Source organism: Chanodichthys erythropterus, chromosome 19 (genome assembly GCF_024489055.1).
Source record: "Chanodichthys erythropterus isolate Z2021 chromosome 19, ASM2448905v1, whole genome shotgun sequence".
Lineage (NCBI taxonomy): Eukaryota > Metazoa > Chordata > Actinopteri > Cypriniformes > Xenocyprididae > Chanodichthys > Chanodichthys erythropterus.
Window position 1 is genome coordinate 33,018,037 of NC_090239.1, and position 23,239 is coordinate 33,041,275.

At 37.4% G+C, this 23,239-nt stretch overlaps 1 protein-coding gene and 1 long non-coding RNA gene across 2 annotated transcripts; one reads left to right on the forward strand and one right to left on the reverse strand.

Moving 5' to 3' along the window:
* Window positions 1–4,864: 4,864 nt before the first annotated feature.
* On the forward strand, window positions 4,865–7,298 carry LOC137008189 (uncharacterized). The gene is made up of 2 exons (XM_067370066.1): window positions 4,865–5,097; window positions 5,920–7,298. The coding sequence occupies exons 1-2, from the start codon at window positions 4,899–4,901 to the stop codon at window positions 7,122–7,124; spliced, it is 1,404 nt and encodes a 467-aa protein (XP_067226167.1). The 5' UTR covers window positions 4,865–4,898; the 3' UTR covers window positions 7,125–7,298.
* Window positions 7,299–19,103: 11,805 nt separating this feature from the next.
* LOC137007848 (uncharacterized) lies at window positions 19,104–22,704 on the reverse strand. The gene is made up of 4 exons (XR_010892678.1): window positions 22,557–22,704; window positions 20,828–21,576; window positions 20,702–20,736; window positions 19,104–20,633 (listed from the first exon to the last, which is right to left on the reverse strand). It is a non-coding gene; the product is annotated as an uncharacterized lncRNA (long non-coding RNA).
* Between the last annotated feature and the right edge of the window lie 535 nt (window positions 22,705–23,239).

Below are 23,239 nucleotides of genomic sequence, written 5' to 3' on the forward strand. Positions count from 1 at the left end.
ATAGAGGCAGATCCAAGTGCAGGAGTTTAATATTAAAACAACCATGAAACACAGGGAGCATAGAGAACGCAAACACACAGGGAACACCAAACATCAACTGACAAAGCACAAGAGAAGCACAAGGCTATATATACACAGGGGGAAACAAGCTTAACAAGTTAAAGGGATAGTTAATCCAAAAATGAAAATTTGATGTTTATCTGCTTACCCCCAGCGCATCCAAGATGCAGGTGACTTTGTTTCTTCAGTAGAACACAAATGATGATTTTTAACTCCAACCGCTGCCGTCTGTCAGTCAAATAATGCTAGTGGATGGGAACTTCTACTATAAGAGTAAATAAAACTTGCATAGACAAGTCCAAATTAAACCCTGCGGCTCGTGACGACACATTGATGTCCTAAGACACGACGTCTAGCACTCGTTGAAGTATATGTGCGAGACATCACTGTCGTTATCAGAGTGCTATCAGACATCACTAAACTAGAGCTGAACACAGTTGGACATAGTGGGGTTTTAGAGGTAAAAAATGATATAAATACTGTTCGGTTTCTCGCACAAACCGATCGTTTCGTGTCTTAGGACATCAATGTGTCGTCACGAGCTGCAGAGTTTAATTTGGACTTGTCTATGCAAGTTTTATTTACTCTTATAGTAGAAGTTCCCGTCCACTAGCATTATTTGACTGACAGACGGCATCATTTGTGTTCTACTGAAGAAACAAAGTCACCTACATCTTGGATGCACTGGGGGCAGTGGCGTAACTTTGTTTTAAAAAGTGGGTGGGACAGGAATGTGTATGGGGGGAGGGGTATTGTAATTATATAATTACAATAATAATAATATGATATTATAATATGATAGTTACTTCCTTACATCTGCTATAATACAATGTCTCGAAAGTATGTATATTAGTTAATAAATACGTGGTTCCGCTGTTGAAAATAGATTGTCCTGATGGACTGGAGGCAATATTTTCATTTAGCATGCAAGAGATTCTGGGTTTGAATCCAACCATGTATGATTTTTTTTTTCTCTCATTAAAACCAAATATGTTCGTCAGTGGTTTTATATCAAGAGCAGGGACATGTTTATGTGTATTTTGTTTTGTGATTCAACGTAACGAATAGAGAGTCTCTGCAACAGTTAAGCAATAGATTGAAGCACTCGTCCGTGTGAACAGTGTGCACGAGCGCCAAGAGAACACTGTTGCGCCTCTGATAACAGCGACAACAAGCACTCAACATGATTTCAAAAACAACACATCCCAGCGCCAGATCGGCTATTATTAACACAAATTGATAATCAACTAGAGGTGTTTCTTGTGTATTAGATTTCCGCGAGATGTTTCAAAAAGTGGTGGGGACAATATCGACCCTTTCAAAAAGTGGTGGGGACATGTCCCACCCATCCCACCCGCAAATTACGCCTATGGCTGGGGGTAAGCAGATAAACATCAAATTTTCATTTTTGGGTGAACTATCCCTTTAAGGCAAGGAGAAACCATAGAAACCATAGACAGTAAAAGAAATGGACACAGCGACCCCATTGAAACTCAATTGAGACAAGTGAAGCCCATTTTTAGCGATTTTTAGCACTTCCGTTTCTGACGCGCAGACTCAAACTAAGCTTGATGACGTCAGCAACCTGTCTGACAGATGTAAATCTTCTAGTAGCTGTGCGTGCAAATTGCCATCGTTAATCTTGCAGAGACGGCGAGCTTGAGCGGGGAGTTCTTAGTCGTGAGTGAGCAGGAGTAAGTATTCTGATTAATTAGTTTGTATAGTATTTTAAAATGTAACGCCAGTACGCCATATTAAGTTAATGCATACTATTGCCTGCGAGCTTCTCCTCCTGTCTGTACGGTAATTTCTCTACTGTGCGACAGAGAGTCGAGTGGTTATGACGCAATCGTTAGCCTATTTTTACAAAAACTGTTTCTACGGGGCCATAATGTAACATAGAAGGTAATGGAGCCCTTTATACATTGTCGTGTATGTTTAGAAATAAATTATGGACAAATGGAGTCTTTAAACGCCTCAGATGTAAAGTTATCCGCTGTCAAAGTGACGCCAAAATGAATGGGAGTCAATGGGAAGCTAACGCAAGTGAAGTTCTGCTACAAGATGGCGGCACGCAGCCGACTTCAACTTCCGGTCGACTTCCTTGGGCACTGATAGAAACACCTGGGGAGACTAATCAATATGAAAAACTACAATGAACTATAAGCATGGCACACAAGACAGGAAATATAACAAAAGTCCAGACAAGACATGAAGAATATAGGACAACAATACTTATGATAATGTGCTTTAGATCTTTTTTTTTTTTTTATTATTGTATCTACTATCACTATTGTAACCATTGTTATTTTTATGACTTATAATGATAGTACAAATACTATTATTTTATTTTATTTTATACTTGTATAAATGAATTACTCAGACATTTACAAGTAACCAATTTGTTACTTCATTTGGCCTACCTGTCCAATGATGATTTTTCTTTTTTAATTTTGTCTTAGTCCTCTGTCAAATGTCCTTTTTAGTTTTTATTATATTTAGTCAACCTGTCCTGTTTTTTGTTTAGTCAAGTTTTAGTTGATCGTGTTGAAATCGCCGGGAGCCCTTAGAATCGTCACCACACTCTAAAAAATACTGGGTTAAATATGGACAAACCCAGGGTTTGGGTTGTTTTCACCCGGCCATTTTTTTCAACCAAGGCATGTTTTTGCTCACCCCAAAATAGGGTCAAATTTGTGGGGTATTTTAAGCTGAAACTTGACCAGGCAAGAGACTTTTATTACATCTTGTGAAAGAGGGCATAATAGGTGCCCTTTAACCCAACCTGCTGGGTTTGTCCATATTTTACCCAGTATGGGTAGTTTTTAACCACCCTGCTAATGACGGCCCTGGGCACGGGTGTAACACATGAACCATTATTATTAAATTTATTAAATATATTCTTAAATGAAATTGAAATTATTAACATAATGAATGGATAATTTACTTCTTTTCATGTATATAATTTATATGTTTATGCAACATCATAATCAGCTTCAAATGGATCAATTGCGATTTTCTTTTTTTTTTTTTCTATTGTGACACATCTCCAAGTGAAATAGCTTCTTGAATATTCGTGATATTTCCCCTGTTGTGGGCGTGGTCTTGAGACAATGCGCAGACTAATGGAACTGAAAATATTAGTGTGTTGTTTTGCCTGATTCATTACAGACACAGCAAACAATCAGCGAATAACCCATGCTCGTCTAGGCTATTACTATTTGATGTCTTTATCTTTGATTTATTTCATTTTTAAGGTTTTCGATTTCATTTGAATATTTTGGTTAGTAGCCTCTAGCCTGTACTATACCTTTTTTGCCATTCGGTGACAGCAGAGTGTTAACAACAGTGCTTGAAATGAACATATAGAATATAGCCTGGTGTGAGTGTTTGTGTAATTCTTAATTTATTTTATAGCCAGTGTTTCCCAGCCTCCACAGCCATGTCAGTAAGGCTCAAACTTCCTTTATCAACACCAAACTGCACATTTTTCCTGTTATTATATACTGGATATTATGTAAAATTGTAATTCAAATAACACAATTGCACATTTACTTGTATCTGTCACTTTTTTTTTCAAAATCTTTCCACACCTATGGATCACTAGTATCCAAGTACTAATCAGTTATAAAAGATTAAAGGTAAAGACCATCAAAAAATGAAAATTGTGTCATCATTTACTCACCTGTTCGAAACCAGTATGTTTTCTTCTGTGAAGAACTTATTCTGAATAACATGCGAACCAGCAGAACTAGTTTTGGTCCCCATTGACTTCCATTGTATGAAGAATACACTGACACGTTTTTCAAAATATGTCCATCGAAAAAATTAGTCATACAACTTTGAAATAAGATGAGGGCATCAGAATTTTTATTTTTAATGAACTATCCCTTTAACATGGACCCTCAAAAGAGCACATCCTGTTTTCATGAACAAAAACAGGTTGTATTTAGAGTACCGTTTAGAGAAATAATAAATATTATATTACTAAATATTTCTTACACACACACACGCACATATATTTATATAAAGCATACATCGTGTCTGTTCTTTGACCATACGTTGCACTGAAAGCAACCTACTTTTTAGTGTCATGTTTTATATAATGGTAAGTGAAATCATCCAAAATTTAATGTATTAATCGTGTTTAAGATTGGAAAATATTATTTCATATTAGTAATTTAAGTATATTTATTCTCATTTTACAAGTATACAATTGTACCATTTCTGATCTTCAACTTTATAGGGCAGGGATTCCCAAACGTTTTTGTCAGCCAAACTGAACTAAAATATTTACTTGAAGTCCCTCTGAAATTAATAAAGTTAATATTTCAATAGCTCAACAACAGTTTCATGTTCACTGTTCTCTGATGTTGGTTAATGTGATGTGCATGTAAACAAATGAAATATGTCATCCTTTTTAGTGTTTATTTGGATTATTTTTATAGTTGTGTGCTTTTCATCAACTCTAACGAAGCAAAATTAAGTGAATGTCTGGTGTCTGAGATGATTAAAACAATACAGTATATTTTGTTGTAACGTTACTTACATTATCCCAAATGTTTCCAAGGATCCAGAGAAAAAAAGAATTTTAACCAGGACACAGACCCATAGACAGTAAAAGAAAGCACAGGCCATAGGCACAGACCAATGTCCTTGCGTCGCCTATCATTGACATCATACCCACGTTACTCTAGGTTTCCGGTTTTACTGCCTATCGAAGTAAGGAAGTGACGTCTTTGGTCCTCGGAAGTTTCCGGTTAGTTAGCGCGCACCTTCTAAACATTGGCGGGAGGCGCTTCAGTTCGGTGATACTGCGACAATTTACAGATAATAAAATGTCCAAATTAAAATTAGGACCGTGTTGTTCGGTGGTTGGATGCTCTCTCAGGCCGGGAACTAACTTGCTTTCTGAAATTAAAGCGTTTAGATTTCCGAAAAACAAAACACAACGCGACGCCTGGATTGCAGCAGTTAAGAGAGAAGGCTGGATACCAACTTGCAACTCTAGGATATGTAGCACACATTTTATCTCTGGTAAGTAAACATTTATTTCACTGAATTATTTGTATTTCTATACGTTCACTATAGACTATAGTATGATGAATCATAATTTGAGTTAGCATTGTGGCTCCGTCATTGTTTTCATATAGCATGTAACTTAACTAGATAGCCAGCGTTTTGATACGTTTAGTGAAAAAGCCAGGTTTTTATTTCCATTCCATTTCTAAATGTTCTGTGGACTGTAATTAGGAAAGTAGCAGTTTACAATCATTGTCTAACTAGCTGTCAGATGCAATGTATAACACTTAACAATAATGTTTTGTGTAAATAACAATAACGGCGTTATTTCACAAAAGAACGATAAACAACATTTTTACATCACTTATTTTGTTAAATGTTAATTACGAAATGCACGACTGTTATTAATTTGTGTTAAACAATAAGTCTTTTTTTAATATTGCACATTAACCTGGTTAAGTTAAATATTAATTAAATGAATATCAACGTTGGTTAGTTGTTAATTGAACATTTTAATGTTGTCAAACCACAAAAAAACAGCGTTGTGCTTTATGAACTTGTGAAAAATAGTAACGTTATAAATTAGATGTTCATGATACCTAAAATAATTACTTTTTTTTTTTTTTTTTTTTTTTTTACAGGGTAGTATACAGTGGTCATACTGATAGCTAGCTAGTTTATTTTTAGATTACATAATTAGAAATTCACTGCTAGCATGAAATTAACACAATTAATGTTTTGTTCACCATTCTTGGTCTTTGTCATCATCTATCTTCAACCAGTGATGTGTGAAATCTATAGCCTATCCCAAATATGTTGTTCTTCTTTTGTCTTTAGGCAAGCCATCAGATGACCCTCTAAGTCCAGACTACATTCCATCAAAACTTCCTCACAGACCTGACAACTCCAGAAAGATGGACCGATATCAGAGGTCTCTAAGACGAGCATCGGCGGTCTCTGAGACAAGCATTAAAGTTGAGGACATGGACATAGATGTGACAGAAGTTAAGTTCTACAATGACGTGTGTATTGGAACTGATCTCACTATGAGGGATATAGAAGAAATGCAGAACCTGAATTCATCTTATAAAGACCAAGTGACAAGCCTACAGTCAAAAGTACAAACACTCATCTGTGAAAGAAAACAACAAAAATCTGACGTGGATTTAAAAGATGATCAAACCATTCACTTCTACACTGGCCTTCGCTCATCCAAAGTGTTCTTCGCACTTCTGACTTATCTCACCACTGCTTGGAGTCCGAGAACGCTGAGTCCTCCGACACCTCTCCAGTTTTACTTGGTCTTGATGAAACTGAGACTTGGCCTCACGCATAAAGATCTTGCCTACAGGTTTCATTGCAGTTGTGCAACAATCTCTGTAATATTTCATGACTGGTTAGACGTAATGTCACAGCGTTTCAGCTCTCTAGTACATTGGCCTTCCAGGGAAGAGATTAAAAAGAGTCTTCCTGGCCTGTTCAAAAGCCCCCCATTCAGTTCAGTGAGGTGTATCATAGACTGCAGCGAAATTTTTATTGACCGACCAACATCACTAAGTGCAAGAGCGGTGACATACTCCAACTATAAGTCCCACAACACCATCAAATTCCTGGTTGGCATCAGTCCAACAGGGTCAGTCACTTTTCTTTCTAAGTCTTGGGGTGGGAGAGCCAGTGACAAAACAATCACCAAATCATCTGGTTTAATTGATCTTTTGGAAGAGGGAGACATTGTCATGGCTGACCGAGGGTTCAGTTTCCCTGAGTATTTTGCTGCGAAAGGAGTCCAGCTACTTATACCAGCTTCAACCCGTGGAAAGACGCAGCTTTTAGGACAGGAAGTGTCTGTGTCACGTCACATGTCAAGGATGAGAATTCATGTGGAAAGAGCTATCGGCCGCATTAAAAAGTACAGCATTTTGCGACAAACACTCCCCATAAACTTGGTCAAACGAAGACGCAAAGACACGGTGGCAACTGTTGATAAAATACTACTGGTATGCTCTGCATTATCTAATTTGGACAAGTCATTACTTCAGTAGAAAAAGACACATTAGACACTAACAAGTGGTTGGAAACCTTTTATCTTTTATTAATTGAATGATTGTGTACAGTATTAACATTGGTGGTAGATTTAAAACATGAAATGTGTCATTGTATATATTGTGTATATAGATTTGTTTGATCTTTAATTCTTTTTTCTAACTATCTGCAATTATTAAACATTTGTTAATTAGAACATTTGCTGTACTGCATTTGATTGAATTTTTGATTGCATTTGATATTTCACAACAATTAAATTAACTTTTAACAGATCACTAAGAAGGCTGTGTGTGATTTCACATTTATGTAGATTATGGTGAAGATGCTGAACAAAACCATTGCTCACCTGGATGCCTTTTTAAGCCTACACATTTCAGATGAAACACCTTGTGACAGACAGAGCACTGTGTGACAGAGGTTTCAGACCTACATTTACACAAACAGGAAGTCTCTGCGATCAGAAATTGTTTCTTCAATTTGTGTGTGCAAATTTCTGTGAGAATGTGCTGTCTGTAGAAGAGATCCAGTTTTGGCCTGATCTGAGCCCAGTACTCTTCAGAGAACTCTACCTTCTGAGTGTGGCAGTCCTCGGTTGTCCAAATGACAAAGTAAGACGTTTTTAGTTCACACACTGCCATTTGCCCCTGAACTTGCATAGTATGCATGGTTCTTTTTAAGCTCAAAGTTTTTCCCTAGACAGAAATCTTTGCACTTAATAGCATCAGTTATGGACATATTTGCATATTTTAAGGGGCATTTTATTTCAAGTGTAGAAGGTGGGCAGCATTTGCAATGAACTATTCCATCTGGGCTGGCACCTAAATGAGGAAACTTTACTACCAATCCAACTTCTTCCACTGATAAGCTGTCATGACAAGTCATCTGGTTTGAAGTAAAGGCTTCTCTAGCTAGTTTTTCACTGTTCTTACCCCAAGCTAAGGCTGGTGCATTTCTGCTTGATGTGTAGCCCACGATTTTAGATGTCACGCTAACATGACTTGTCTTGCATTTTAACACTTCATTAAAGTGACTTGCAGTGATTCGGCCCTGTCTCTGCTTAAACCATTGTTTACAAGAGGACTGACCCAGTGTACTCTTTTGGAGATGGTTACAATTCAGTTCACTAAAGTAAGCAGGGATGGTTTGCATGATTTTATCCAACTCCTTTTGAAGTTCAGCTTGTGACAGCAAACTCATCAAACAGATGTGTAAGGGGTTTTGGCATGTTAGTTGCATCTACAGTGCTGTCAGTACAAGGTGTTTCACTCTGAACCATAATTTGTGCTTCCATATTAGAATCTGCCTCAGCTGTAGTCAGACTATCAATCCTGCCTGTGCTCTCCTGCTCTCCCTCAGATGCAGTGTCTGTGTCACTACCAAAAGTTATAGTGGTGAACAGTGCACAGTCTGGGATCTCATTCTGAAATGGGAATAATATTTACGTCATAGTCCTTTTTTTTTTTTTTAGTAGCACATGACACTACAGATATTTTCCAAAAACAACTTTGCACGTTAAGATTAAATGTACATATTCTGATGACTGTCTAGTTATATTGTGTTAAACATTGTGTATATATAATAGGGATGTGCGATTTAAACTGCAGTTACAACTGCATAAATCATATTTTAAACAAAACGCTGAATATTGATATTTTGAAATAAAATAAAAAATACTGAAGATACTAAAATTAATACCGCCAATAGGTGGCAGCAAGTCACTGTCAATGAGTGAGTCATTGCGTTTCAGCTGATTCATTCAGGAACAAAGCTTAAAGTGCGAATCATTAAATCAAACGATTCGTTCATTCAACGCCGTGTGTTGCTCTGACAAAAATCAGTCCTGTCTCCTGCTGCTTTCTTTGGCGAAATGGAGCGAAAATAGGGAATACTGTATCTAAAATGTAAGTCACTATATTAACTTCTTGTTTTTGAACTTGCATACAATTAATATCACATTTGCAATCATGTTATTTTTTGGAGAAAACGGCATTCATGTGATATTAATTCTATATAAAAGACATACAGATTTACTATTACCCCCTTATATTGAATATTGGGGTGCATTATAAATGTTTAAATGGACTATATCACACAGTGAAAGCGTGCACTCTAAAGACAATTTTCAATAAAGATATATACAACAATATACAATAAAAGCGCACTAGTCTAACCTACTAGACTAACGTTAAATCACGTTTTGTGTGTGTGTGTGTGTGTGTGTGTGTGTGTGTGTGTGTGTGTGTGTGTGTGTGTGTGTGTGTGTGTGTGTGTGTGTGTGTGTGTGTCTTTTAATACTCGATAATTTCAGATCGCATATGATAAACAACAATTAAGGCAGATGGTACTAGTGTGTGTTTTGCACATATTGTAATTTGTCAGATTTCTGCAAATGTTTCCTTACCTTCAATGACCTAAAAAGCATGCTTGGTGAGACTGGTGTGACTACGGTAGATGTGACGGGCTCCCTACTCTGAACTGGCCTTTGTCTGACAGGCTTAGAAAAGTCGCACGGTGCGTTCCAAACGGGATATATCGCCCTCCGAAGGGCACTTCGGAGTGAAAATAATCATGGCCGCCATATTGAAGGGTCGTTCCAAACCAAAGTGCTCAAAACTGGCCACTTCAAAGGGCCCTTCGGAATGAAGGATTTCGAAGGGAACAACTGATGGACACTTCGGGCCCCCATGATCCTTTGCACAGGGAAGTTGTTTGACGTCACAGAACGGGTATAGGAGGTTAGGAGTTCGATTTTAACTATAAAGGTATGTATAATATTTTTCTGTACTACTGTAATATTTATACGAGTTAGATTTGGTACATTATTATGGTCAAAATGACATTGTACTTAAAAAAAAAAAATACAGCTCATTTATCAGTCCATTCAAATGTTTCAAATACATAGCCTACATGCGGTAAACCTAAAATAAATAAATAAATAAATAATAACGTTAAACAAAAGGCGCAGCTTGCACAATTTATCATCCTTAATTGTCTCGTTAAGATGACGCTGAAGTGCGTTCCAAAAGAACAGTGTTTTTTTTTACCCCTAAGTTACACCCTTCATCCCTTCGAAGCTCTCACTCCGGAGGGTAAACCCTCTGAAGGGATTAGGGCATAGGGATGAGCCCTTCCGAATGGAACGCAGGGAATGTCTGCTACTGGTTTTGTATGGCGGGCCGGAAGGTCCAAAAATATGGCTACCGACTTGTCGCGGGAATTCACTGTACAATTGCCAGTAGCCAATGAATTTACCACTGATAGGCCGGCGGTGCATCTGTATACACACTCTCCTCACGCAGCGAACGACTCACTTTCCTCACGCACGGCACGCAGCTGACCACTGACTCTCCTCAGCTGGCGACTCACTTTCCTCACGCAGCGAACGACTCATTTTCCTCACGCAGCGAACGACTCACTTTCCTCACGCAGCGAACGACTCACTTTCCTCACGCAGCTGACCACTGACTCTCCTCAGCTGGCGACTCACTTTCCTCACGCAGCGAACGACTCATTTTCCTCACGCAGTGAACGACTCACTTTCCTCACGCAGTGAACGACTCATTTTCCTCACGCAGTGAACGAATCACTATCCGCAGCCGGTGACTCGCTTTCCGCAGCCGGCGACTCCTCACGCAGCAATTGACTCTCCTCACGTTTCTTTTCAAATACTGTGATGGTGCAATAACTAACTACATCTAGTAAAGTTTATCATTTTTTGTGTTGTAATTGTAATTTATTCTGAAGCAATATTCCCATCAGTGTTCTGAACTGTTAGGCTACTGTTAAGATGTAAACTGTAAATCATCAGATTTGTATACGCTCCCTTAAAGGGATAGGTCAATCAAAAATAAAAAGTCTAGTCTAGTCGTTCCGAACCTGTATGAGTTTCTTTCTTCTGTTCAACTAAAATATATTTTGAATGTCACACTGTTAAATGTCACTGTAGATTTAGCAGCACATTACTGTAAAAACCTACAGTACAATACTGCCTTTTTATATTACAGTACAATACTGTATTTTGTATTGCATTCTGGGTAATTTTGTTTGAGCGGGAACATTTTACAGTATATTTTAGTGTTGCTGTAACCTAGCTGTAACTTGGCTGTAATATGCCAGGCAAAAATACAGGATTGCTGTAAACAGCGCCCCTCGACTGACGTCAGAACACAACGGCAGCTCACTCACTCGATGGATATCTGGATGCTTCACTCGGTCGATATCTGGAAGTTTGGTAAGTTAATTTTACATTTTATAATTTTACATTTTATAATTAGGTTTTAGGATTTTGCGCTATAGTGTACATAACTTGTGAAATGACAGTGAAAGTTCAGCCAGCGAACGTTGCAAAAACACCGTTATAGAGTTAACTTAAGGTTAGGTGTCTGTTTCACGCTTGTCCCGACATTTTAAATTCTAACTCGGTGAATTACGTTACATCTGGTTTATTTCGACCAAACCAGACCTTGTGATTGTTGAAACGCTGAAAAGACAAATCAAGATGATTTTCGTGAGTTTTATTTTGTTTCTGTCGAATTTGAATGTACTGTGTTTTACGATGGTCTGTGAGGTAAATTTACTGCATTTGCTAATGGAGTCTAAGTTTGAATGATCATATGATAACAAAAATGTCTAACGTTATCTCTGTAACGTTAGGGATCGTTTTTATAATGTCCGATCTGACCCTGTCAGCAAAAACTTTTAGTTTTGTACATTGACAGGGCTTAAACTGCTAGTCTATTTCCCGGATGACGGCTGCAGCTGTCGCGGTCAACACTGGACCTATTTGAATAAGTCGTTTAGACAGGAAAACACGTGAAAACAAGGCTTAAAAATACTTAACTTTCCTTTGCAATGTAAATAGGTGATTTGGGCTTAGAGAGATTGACTGTTGGTACCAGTTTAGCATTTTACTTAATCATTATTTGTCATTACAATCACAACGCTATACAACTGAGTCTTCCACCTAAATTAAATTATGTATGAATAAAGGTAAAAATTATATATATTATATATATAAAATCAGAGTTGATATATCAGTCAACATGCCATGTATGCCAAAAAAAGCAACTTAGAATTTTTAGAAGCAGAAGCTTTTTTTATTATTACTAAAGATGTATTGTTGGAGTGTATGAAATACAGTGATGTGTTAGCTTATACGTCCTCAACAAGTAACGCATAACTGAATAAAATGTATTTTGATTTCTTACAGCTCTACGGTGTGTTTTTGCAGCCTGGGAATAAGTTTTCTGTAAGTATTAGCCATTTTAATACAATGTTTTAGACGGGTTAGTTCATCCAAAAATGAAAAGCATATTTATTAACTGGTATGATATTGCTAACAGATTCCTGTACAGAATCAACCCTGAAGATGGAAATGCAAGACAGACAAAGTGCCAGACAGGGAGTCAGCAAGGGGACCAAAAGGGTGGTGCAGAGGAAGGTGACGGCCATCAACCCACAAAACTTCAAAATGATGCCTGCACCCACACACACACTTGTTTTTTTTGGTTTTTTTTTTTGTTTGTTTTTTCGCTCACTTGTCATTCTTTTACCCAACCCAATCCTCAAGTTCTCTTTTCTTGTATGTTTTTGTTTTTTACATTTGTGCACACTTAAAAGGTTAGCTCACCCAAAAATGAAAATAATGTAATTTATTACTTACCCTCATTTCGTTCCAGCCCCGTAAGACCTTCGTTCATCTTCAGAACACAAATTAAGATATTTTTGATGAAATCTGATGGCTCAGTGAGGCCTGCATAGCCAGCAATGACATATCCTCTCTCAAGATCCATTAATGTACTAAAAACATATTTAAATCAGTTCATGTGAGTACAGTGGTTCAATATTAATATTATAAAGCCACAAGAATATTTTCGGTGTGCCAAAAAAACAAAATAACGACTTATATAGTGATGGCCGATTTCAAAACACTGCTTCAGGTAGATTCGGAGTGTATTGAATCAGCGGTTCAGAGCGCCAAAGTCACGTGATTTCAGCAGTTTGGTGGTTTGACACGTGATCCGAATCATAATTCGACACAAAAGATTCATAAAGCTCCGAAGCTTTCTGAAGCACTGTTTTGAAATCGGCCATCACTATATAAGTCATTATTTTGTTTTTTTGGCACACCGAAAATATTCTTGTCACTTTATAATATTAATATTGAACCACTGTATACTCACATGAACTGAATTAAATATGTTTTTAATACCTTTATGGATCTTGAGAGAAGAAATGTCATTGCTCCCTATGGAGGCCTCACTGAGCCATCGGATTTCAACTAAAATATCTAAATTTGTGTTCTGAAGATTAATGATAGACTTACGGGTGTGGAACTGCATGAGGGTGAGTAATAAATGTCAGAATTTTCAATTTTTTGGGTGAACCAACCCTTTAAGGGGACAGTTTACCCAAAAATGAAAATTATGTCATAATTTACTCACCTTTAAGTTATTCCAAACCTGTATAGGTTTCTTTATTCTGCTAAACACAAAAGAAGATATTTTAAAGAATGTTGGTAACCAGACAATTGACCGCACCCATTGACTCCCATAGTATTTTTTCCCCCCACTATGGAAGTCAATGGTTTCTATCAACTGTCTGGTTACCAACATTCTTTAAAATATCATCTTTTGTGTTTAGCAGAAGGAAGAACTTCATATAGGTTTGGAACAACTTAAGGGAGAGTAAATTTTGACAATTTTTCGGTAAACTGTCCCTTTAACAGCCGTTAATACCTGTTAATTGCTGATTCACTGAACATGCAATGGTTTTAATAGTTTGATTGAATAAAACATATTTTTGACAAGAACATTGTTTGGATTGTCTTTTGATTTGCAGGTATTCTGTCATCATTCATATTACTTCCTATAAGTTTATATACCGTAATAACTACATATTATGTAATTATAATATTAATATTATTAGTTATTTTGAAGTATTTCAAAGTATTTGCAGTAATATTTAGCAGTGATATATCAATATTGATATTACAGTACAATACTGTATTATTAATTACAGCAGAAGCAAACTAAAAGTAGAACATGCAGTAAAAACACAGTACAGTACTGTTTTGTAGAATTACAGTACTGTTCTTTTGTACTGTAAATTGAATTACAGTACAATTACTGTAAATCACAATACAGTAACTTGCTGACAACCCTGCTGCCAGTACTGTACTGTAAAAATACAAGAAAATCGTTAACAGTGCAGTAAACAGACAGCTGACTGTATATAAAAAATACTAAGTCACTGGTTAACATCAACTGTCTGGTTACTGACATTCTTCAAAATATTATCATTTTTAGTTCAATAGAAGAAAGAAACTCATATAGGTTTGGAACAACTAGAGTTAAGTCAATGATGACAGAATTATAGGTTTAACTATACCTTGAAATTGATTGTCATTTCATTTTTTTTTTTTTTTTTTTTTAACCTTTATAAAAAAGGTAATTTTCCCCTAACCTTGGCTATCAATTTCATGTAAGGCTAATTAGAATAACTCACTGTAGGGCTTTTACCATAATTTTTTCTACGGCAGAGGAAATATGCATCAGAAGTGGCATTTAGATGCATGTATAAAATTGAATATGAATGTACAAAACAAGCATGAATAACACTGTTTAACAATTTTACAATAAAGATCTAAAAAGCTTTTGTGGATTTTACAAATTATCTTTAATATACAATATTCTGAAAAAGTGACATTTCCCTTTTTGCAAAGTTCAAATGTTGATAAAATATATAACTTTAACTAAAGATACATTAAACTAATGTGTTACAAAAACAATGCAATTGTGAAATGTCAAAAAATCTGCAGAACCAGTGCAAATCAAAAATGTATCTTGTATCTAAAAATAATGGTAAAAGCCCTACAGTGAGTTATTCTAATTAACATTAGATTGATAGCCAAGGTTAGGGGAAATTACCTTTTTTATAAAGGTAAAAAAAAAAAAATGCCACGACAGTCAATTTCAAGGGATAGTTAAACCTAAATGATAATTCTGTCATCATTGACTTACACTCTAGTTGTTCCAAACCTATGAGTTTCTTTCTTCTGTTGAACTAAAAAGGATGATATTTTGAAGACCGTTGACACTACAGTCAGCTGTATGTTTACTGACATTCAAAATATATTTTTATTTCAGCAGAAGAAAGAAACTGTTTACATCTTAACAACAGTTTACAGAACACTGATGGGAATATCGCTTCAGAATAAGTTACAATTACAACACAAAAAAATGATAAACTTTACTAGATGTAGTTGTTTATTATTGCACCATCACAGTATTTGAAAAGAAACGTGAGGAGAGTCAATTGCTGCGTGAGGAAAGTGACTCGCCGGCTGCGGAAAGCGACTCGCCGGCTGCGGAAAGTGAGTCACCGGCTGCGGAAAGTGACTAGCCGGCTGCATGAGGAAAGTGAGTCGTTCGCTGCGTGAGGAAAATGAGTCGCCAGCTGAGGAGAGTCAGTGGTCAGCTGCGTGAGGAAAGTGAGTCGTTCGCTGCGTGAGGAGAGTGTGTATACAGATGCACCGCCGGCCTATCAGTGGTAAATTCAGTGGCTACTGGCAATTGAATAGTGAATTCCCGCGACAAGTCGGTAGCCATATTTTTGGACCTTCCGACCCGCCATAGTTTTGGATCAATCTAAAACAAAGTGGGATTATACTTTTTTGCTGTTGTAGTAAAACCATGGTTAATTTTCGCAAAGGATGTGATGAATTAGAATTTAATAAAAATTAGAATAAAAAACACGTTAGCCAGCATTGAATTGCATGCACCTTCTTGTTTATTCGTGACCACATGCAGGGCTCAGATGTCACAGATGGAGCATTAAAACCCTCTCTCACACACTGTTCCACAGCAAGGAGAATCGCAGCAACATGGTTACACACTTCACCTAACCTAACCACAAACATTTCGAAACGTATGAAATAATTACGTATGTAATAGGTAATAATGGAACACAACAATTAGTGTACTACTAGAATTCAGTACGTCTTGTTTGCATAGACGTACAAACTTACCCGGCCATGCAAGTGCAATGCCCGCTAATAACCTCCCCGGTCACCTTAGCAACGAACCACGCAGAGTATGTTTTCGACGTTTGACTTGCCCCGACTAAACCAAACACAAGACAAAAATCGTCCACATTGTAGGAACAAATGTTTCCAACTTTTCCGCTAAGGAAGTAATTGTAAGCATCCAAACTACGATATGCCTTTACTGCTTCTTTCGTGTAGACGCACTCTGTCTCAACTAGATAATGATACACGTCTGGATAAGTTACTTCAGGTAAACGTTTAACGTTCTGAGTGAAAAGTTGTCGCCTCAGTGTTTGATTTAAAGGGTCCGGTAATTTCACGTTATCATCTATTTTTAGTTTTTGTAAATATCTTAACTGCTCTGTTTTAGCTAGACTTAAAAAATATGCGCTAGTCATTTTGTTTTGACAGCTTTGTGATTTAAAAATGGCGCCACCGGAAATGCTTAAGGACCAGACATGCGCAGTAGCATTGCAGCGTGTTTGTTTTTGTTTACTTCCTTGAAATGGTCTATATATTGTGTTTTATTAGACAGGTGAGCAACTGTTTAGATATATTCATCGACATAAAACTAATCATGTTATATAGCTCACAATTCTCATTGTTGTTTTACCGCAAGTACCATGTTTTACCATGCTTAATATCGATCTATCTTACTGCAGTGTGCAACAAGTGTCTCATAGCAGCCACTGGGTGAACACTTAACATTATAACATCATTCTCAACACTCAAATGTATCTAATATGATAAACAACACTGCTTTACTCCACATACCAGGGTTGCCAACTTTGGGACTTTGGCTGGAGTGAGACTTTGTAAAAAAAAATCAGTTTGCGCGTGTGCGCGGAGAAAATATTTGGTAACCCTAATTTTAAAAATCAATGTCAGTCCATGTTTATTTAGTATCATTGGGGTGAAATAATTTATTTTATTTTTTGTCAGTTTTGTTCCCTGACAGGGGCAGAGCCAGACATTGTAAACATTAGGGGCTTATTCCAAATCTATATTTGTCCAAAGACATTTCAATTTTCTATTAATAGCTTTAATGACATGAAAGGAGCTTTTGTTGTCGTATGAAAATGTACATTATTTGACACTGTAATTTGTAGAACTTTGTTGGATGTACCTCCGCTAGGGGGGTCCGGGGGTATGCCCCTTCCCTGTGCCTGTTGATTCCTGACAAATGCATATTTAACAGATTCACACTCCGGTTAACTCGTTTAACTCATAACTCTTGTTGTCTTCTCATGAGCTCCCTCTGTTGCTCTGGCTGAAAGGATCAGGATAGACGGAGAGATCGCGAAAACATCCTCGGATATCAATCATCGCATAATTTAGAGGAAAATAAATAGAAAGTCTCAGAAAAGTGACGTAAACATAGGGTATGTTATCAATATATTTCTAAATGTGTAAGCCTTTAGATTTAAAAGCCTTAATGGAATTGTTTTTTGCATTCTTGTGATCGCAAATAAATGGAAGCAGGCCTAACTGAATAGGTCTGTGTTTTCTTTTTATGTCAATATAAATATCAGATAGATTTAGCATGATTGATGTGCACTCCTGACATAAATTAATACATTACTATTACTGTAAAAAAAAAAATTATTGTAAAACATTGTTCAAATATTGATGCCGGAATCTTAAATCTTTAAGTAAAAAACAAACGTTCGCAAGTTTGGATCGTTAAATCTTGAATCACTGTCAACTGTTGAATGAATGAGTGTCACGTCCAGCTTGTTTACTTCGAACCGGAAGACGCTCCCACGTTTGACGTAAGGCCTCATGGGGCGTAGGAAACTTGTCTTGTGGATAGCCTATATACTTAATCACTGTCTTTTGCTGTTTTATAAAGGCACAAAGCCATATCACAGTTTCGATTTTAGTTCGTTGGCAAACGTATGTTTTAAATTTTCAGTTCATTATGAAACGGTGGCGGCAGCAGAGGGTCATTAATGGAAAACACTGAATGAATGTATAGCTGATAAATGTGCTAAAGTTGTCATATCGGTTGTTATATAACAAAACGTATATAATGTAACGTTACTCGGTTACCTACGTAACCTCGGTTTCCTGAGAAATAAGGGAACGAGTATTGCGTTGCGAAGCTATGAGAAAACTGCTTTTCAAGAGAAAATAACGGCCATGGTGTGTAAAGCAGAAGCAGCCTGGCCTGCTGAAGACGTTCTGTGCTTTGGCCGCTCTGTATAATGAGTGCGCGCGCGCGGCCGGGGCTCTCTCTCACTTCTCACACGCAACTGACGTATCACGTGCAAGGTTTTCAGCCAATCAACGATCAGAGAATACTGCAGCGAGAACGTTGTAGGCAGAGCCGTTAAATATGAGAGTTGCGACACTCTTTGATCTCGCCGCCACGCTGTCACGTGGTTCGTGTTCCAAAAACATGCGCGCCGTCAACCAGTTTGAATGGTTTTAAGGGAGACAGACAGCTGTAGCTGTATTTGCAGCAATTATCTGTAAACATGGACGCATAATATACATTGATTATTACGCTGACACTTACATTACATACATACAGCTTTTTTTTTTCTGGGGAGTGGCGGAAACAGCATTAATCAGTATTTGTATTTAATTTGGGAGGGAAGAGGGGCTGCTCCCATAACGTAAAACACATTCACAGCAACTACTGTATTTGCAGCAATTTTTCGGTAAATATTAACGCATAATACTGATTAAATATTGAATAAAACAGATTACTACGTTGACTACACTTACAGTAGTGTATTGTATCTGGAGAGTGAAAGAGAGACGGCATTATCTTCAACAGTGTGGTCTGTTAAAACGTAGGCTACTGGAGAGATGGTTACGGAGTGAATTAACAATGTTCCTAAATACGATCCATAATGTTAACCAGGGGCGTAGTTTGTGGGGGGGATGGGGGGGAGGTCACCCCCCCCTCCCAATATTCAAATGCTTCAGTTACAACCCCCCCAATATTTCAACATGAAAATCACAGCAGATCAAATGAAAAATATGTAGAATTCATTTATTTTGTAACAATAATTTTGTTTGTATTCAAATATGAGTTTGTCATAATAAATTAGACAAAAATATTCTCCCCCTCCATTGAACCGATTGGTAACGCCCAACCAACGCGCCTCGCTCTTTCACCAAAACAACGCGAGTGGAGCTGTACTGTTTGAATGAGACAGCGCGGGTAGCACCAAAAATGAAGAGAACCGCTGCCCAGCCAACTATATTAAACCGCTGGTCCGTTAAAAAGAATAAAGCATGTACTGAGAAGGAGGTATGAGAATGTTTTGTAATACACTCATATTTTAGCTAGCTAATCCATTACAATGTAGCCATAACTATCAGTGTAACTGTAACCAGTTACCAAAACAGCCGTCTGTTTTGTTTGTTCATTTTTCAATAGTGTCTGTAATGATCAATGACAAAAATATTCACATCGGTGTTTGTTTTCTTCCTAAATTAATCTGACTTTTGAACGAATTGGCTGAATGAACGATTTAAGTGACTCACTCACTCAATAAAAAAGCGAATCGCTGCCGCCTACTGGCGGTTTCAATATTTAACATAATTTCTTTCTTTTTAGAATCACCGTTATGTTAGAATTTGATGAATGATTATACATACATTTCATAAAGTTCTGATAGATAGATAGATAGATAGATAGATAGATAGATAGATAGATAGATAGATAGATAGATAGATAGATAGATAGATAGATAGATAGATTATCCAATAACACTACACATAAAACAGGTTATTATTTTTTAATATAAAAAACAAAACAAAAAAACAAACAGGCAGCATACGTTCAACCCCCCCAATGTTGAAACCAAATCTACGCCCTTGACGTTAACATTTCTGTTAACTGGATTCATTTCAGTATGGCTAATGTACCCCTTCATCATGACCTTCCCTAAACATAGGCTAAACTATTCATCAGAACACACACAAATACATACAAACATATGTATGTAGTATGTACAATTTTATATATATTTATATATATATATATATATATATATATATATATATTTGCATGCAAATAAAGCCCCTTTGAATTGAATTAATTTTTAATTGATATGATATATTTATTTATTTATTTATTTTCATGCAAATAAAACCTTTTGAATTGAATTAATTTTTTGTGAGTGTTAAAGGGGGCTGCTCCCATAAGGTATACATTTACAGGATGTACTGTATATATTTTTCTCATGCTTCTATGGTCATAAATATTACTAACATCCTAATGTTGCGTTATGTTAAGATACATTCACATAAACATGTTATAACAAGTTAATATCAATGAATGAAGCTGCTCAGTTTAAGTCAAGAAAGAAGTTTGGTCAACAGTGAAAAATATACAAGGCAACCAATTGCATTCAACAAAACATTTAATTATATATTATATCCAGAGAGAGGGTAGGTAAATTTTCCTTGAATGTTCTGTCTTCAAAGAAACTCATTCGACTTCCTACAGGGAGAGAAAGATGTCAGAAAGCAGGCCAGAAAAGAAATACAAGTGTTCACAATAGCCATTACATTCTTCCAGGGCAGCCGTATGATGATCTGGAGACCTGGTGGTGAATCGAGAATCAGTCAAATGCTTATATATACATTGATAACAAAAGCATTTAAACTCCACACTATAAGTAATGCTATAGTTACTTTTTGGGTGAGAGCATTCCACTGCCAGAAGCAGACTGTGGCCCTGTGTCCACCTGGTGTTAAGATGTGTTCTAATCTGAAGTGGATGACACTAAATACAATGGGGTCTAAATGGGTTTGAGTTTGTCCACTTTCAACCACTTCCAGAGGTTTTTGAAAATGCATTTGACTGGACTGCTTTCATATTGTAAAAGCTCATGTGGTCGAATGTGTTCGAACCGCCACTAAAGACCATCTACTCTCCGCCTACTGACCTAATGTGTAAACATTATGGGAAGCACGCTAGCTAGATTGGATTTAAACTTTGTTGGCTAAAGACCCAAGTTTGGTTTGAAGATGAAAAATGTACCAAGCACAATGTTCTCTCACCATTCCTGATTTCTAACACACACTCACTGCGTTCAGCTGGTCTCGCGGCTGTCAGAGCAGAAACAAACACTGATGCTCTCTGTATGTTTTCCTGTCATCTCTGGGTGTGTTCATATGTAAACTGCTCAAGCTTATTTTGTCTATTAGATTGAAAGATCTATAAAAACCCATACATTTACCCACCCCCTCGAAGAAATCGTGGTTGAAAGAGGACAAAAGAGATGGATTAAAACACCAAGTGTAAACGTGTATGCGTCTCCCTTGTCCACTTGTGATCCAATCAACCAAAATGCATCTTAACTCCAGGTGGAAACAGGGCCTGTGTCAGTCCCCAGAGGAGACCGGGTCTGGAGTCGAGTCAGACCTGCTGCTGGACAGAACTGGGAGTTGTGAAGAAAGAGGAAACAGTGTTAAGGTTAATACATTGAAGGACAGATTAAATACACATTTCCAAAACATTTTCATGAGGTTGACATTACAGAAGTGAGAGAACACATCTACATTTCGGTCCATAACTAATTGGACATTTGTCATGATTTCTGTTATTTTAGCTCTGTAATCCAGTACAGCTAAAATTAAATGAGAAAAAAAAATACATATCTATATACAAACCACTATTGTTATTCAAATTTTTATTCTTCCACACAATAACATTATGGAAGAAGCTGGGTGATTATTTTGCTCATCCAAGAAATTATGCAAATAAGGGAAAATAGAGGTGTAAATGTAATGATGATTTAGCATTGAGGTCATGGTTTGTGTTGGTGTTTTTGCACTTGTTGCTTTCTATTCAGATGTGTTTAATATTCTGGCCACCTCATGTAAGTAAATAAGAAACCCATCTGAACACAATGTAGTGAAACATCAGCTTTAACTATGACCTCAGTACTGAATTTACACATTTCTGGCTGATTATAAACTTCATTAAAGTAGAATTCATGGTAGAGCTTTTGCATTGAATTACATTAGATTGTAAAGGTGTTCCTAATATACTGGCCACCACTAAATAAGTGTATGCAACCTACTTACTGTGTTATTCTCTGGTACTTTAATGAACTGGCAGCTAACATGCCGTGTTGCTAACATTAACAACAAATCTAATAACTGAAGATAAACGTTGTTTGACAACGAACTTGTAAACGTAAAGGTAAATGTAGCCCAACTGACGTCAGGTTATGGTAGCTAAAGTTAGTGATGTGTTGGTCACTTAAGTTAGCTGCAATTAGAGTCTGACTAACGTTATTAACTTACAATAAACATTAACTAAAGCTGGTTACATAAAATACAACTATTGACTAGATTCATGAGAGGTCAGGTAATGTGTTCAAATGTCAAAAATGCAGTAATTTAATCAACTTACCAGCGAGCGATCTTCAGAATCGCTGAAAATGAATGGGGTTCAGCGCTGGAACTATCAGTGTTTGGAACTATCGGCCGCTCCACGACACGCGTTACTTCCGCATTCCAAAGTTCCTATGGAGGTCTATGGGAGTGTCGGAACTCTGTTTTTCAACAGCTCTGGTTGTAGGGAGATGTAACAGCTGTGGGCCTTAAACTCCTCTCCTGTCATTAATACGCTGTGGTCTAGTCATCAACAGAAAGTAACGGATTGAGAGGGGAGAAGAATGGATTTTGGCGTGACATTTCTTGCGTGTGCGTGAGAGCGTGAGATTGATGCTGAAAGCGTGAGTGTCACGCCAGATGCGTGAGAGTTGGCAACCCTGCATACACTTGACCAGAAAGTGGAAGTGGCAACTGTGGCATAATAAAAGCTTAACTGCTCTCGAGACGTGTTTGCGCTCGTTTCTCATTAGCAGTTGCTCCAGCGTAGAGCTTAGATTCTCTGCCCGAGCCCGGACTCGGCCCGACCCGACCCGCGGGCCGGGCCGGGCCGGGCCGATATTTCCCGCCACCGTCCTCGGGCCGGGCCGGGTCGGGCCCTTGATAAAGCACGTCACGTGTCATGCGCAGCGTCTCGTCCACTCGCACTCGCAGTCTCGCACGCGTGACGCATCACACCTGCTGTGCTTGCTGTACTATTCA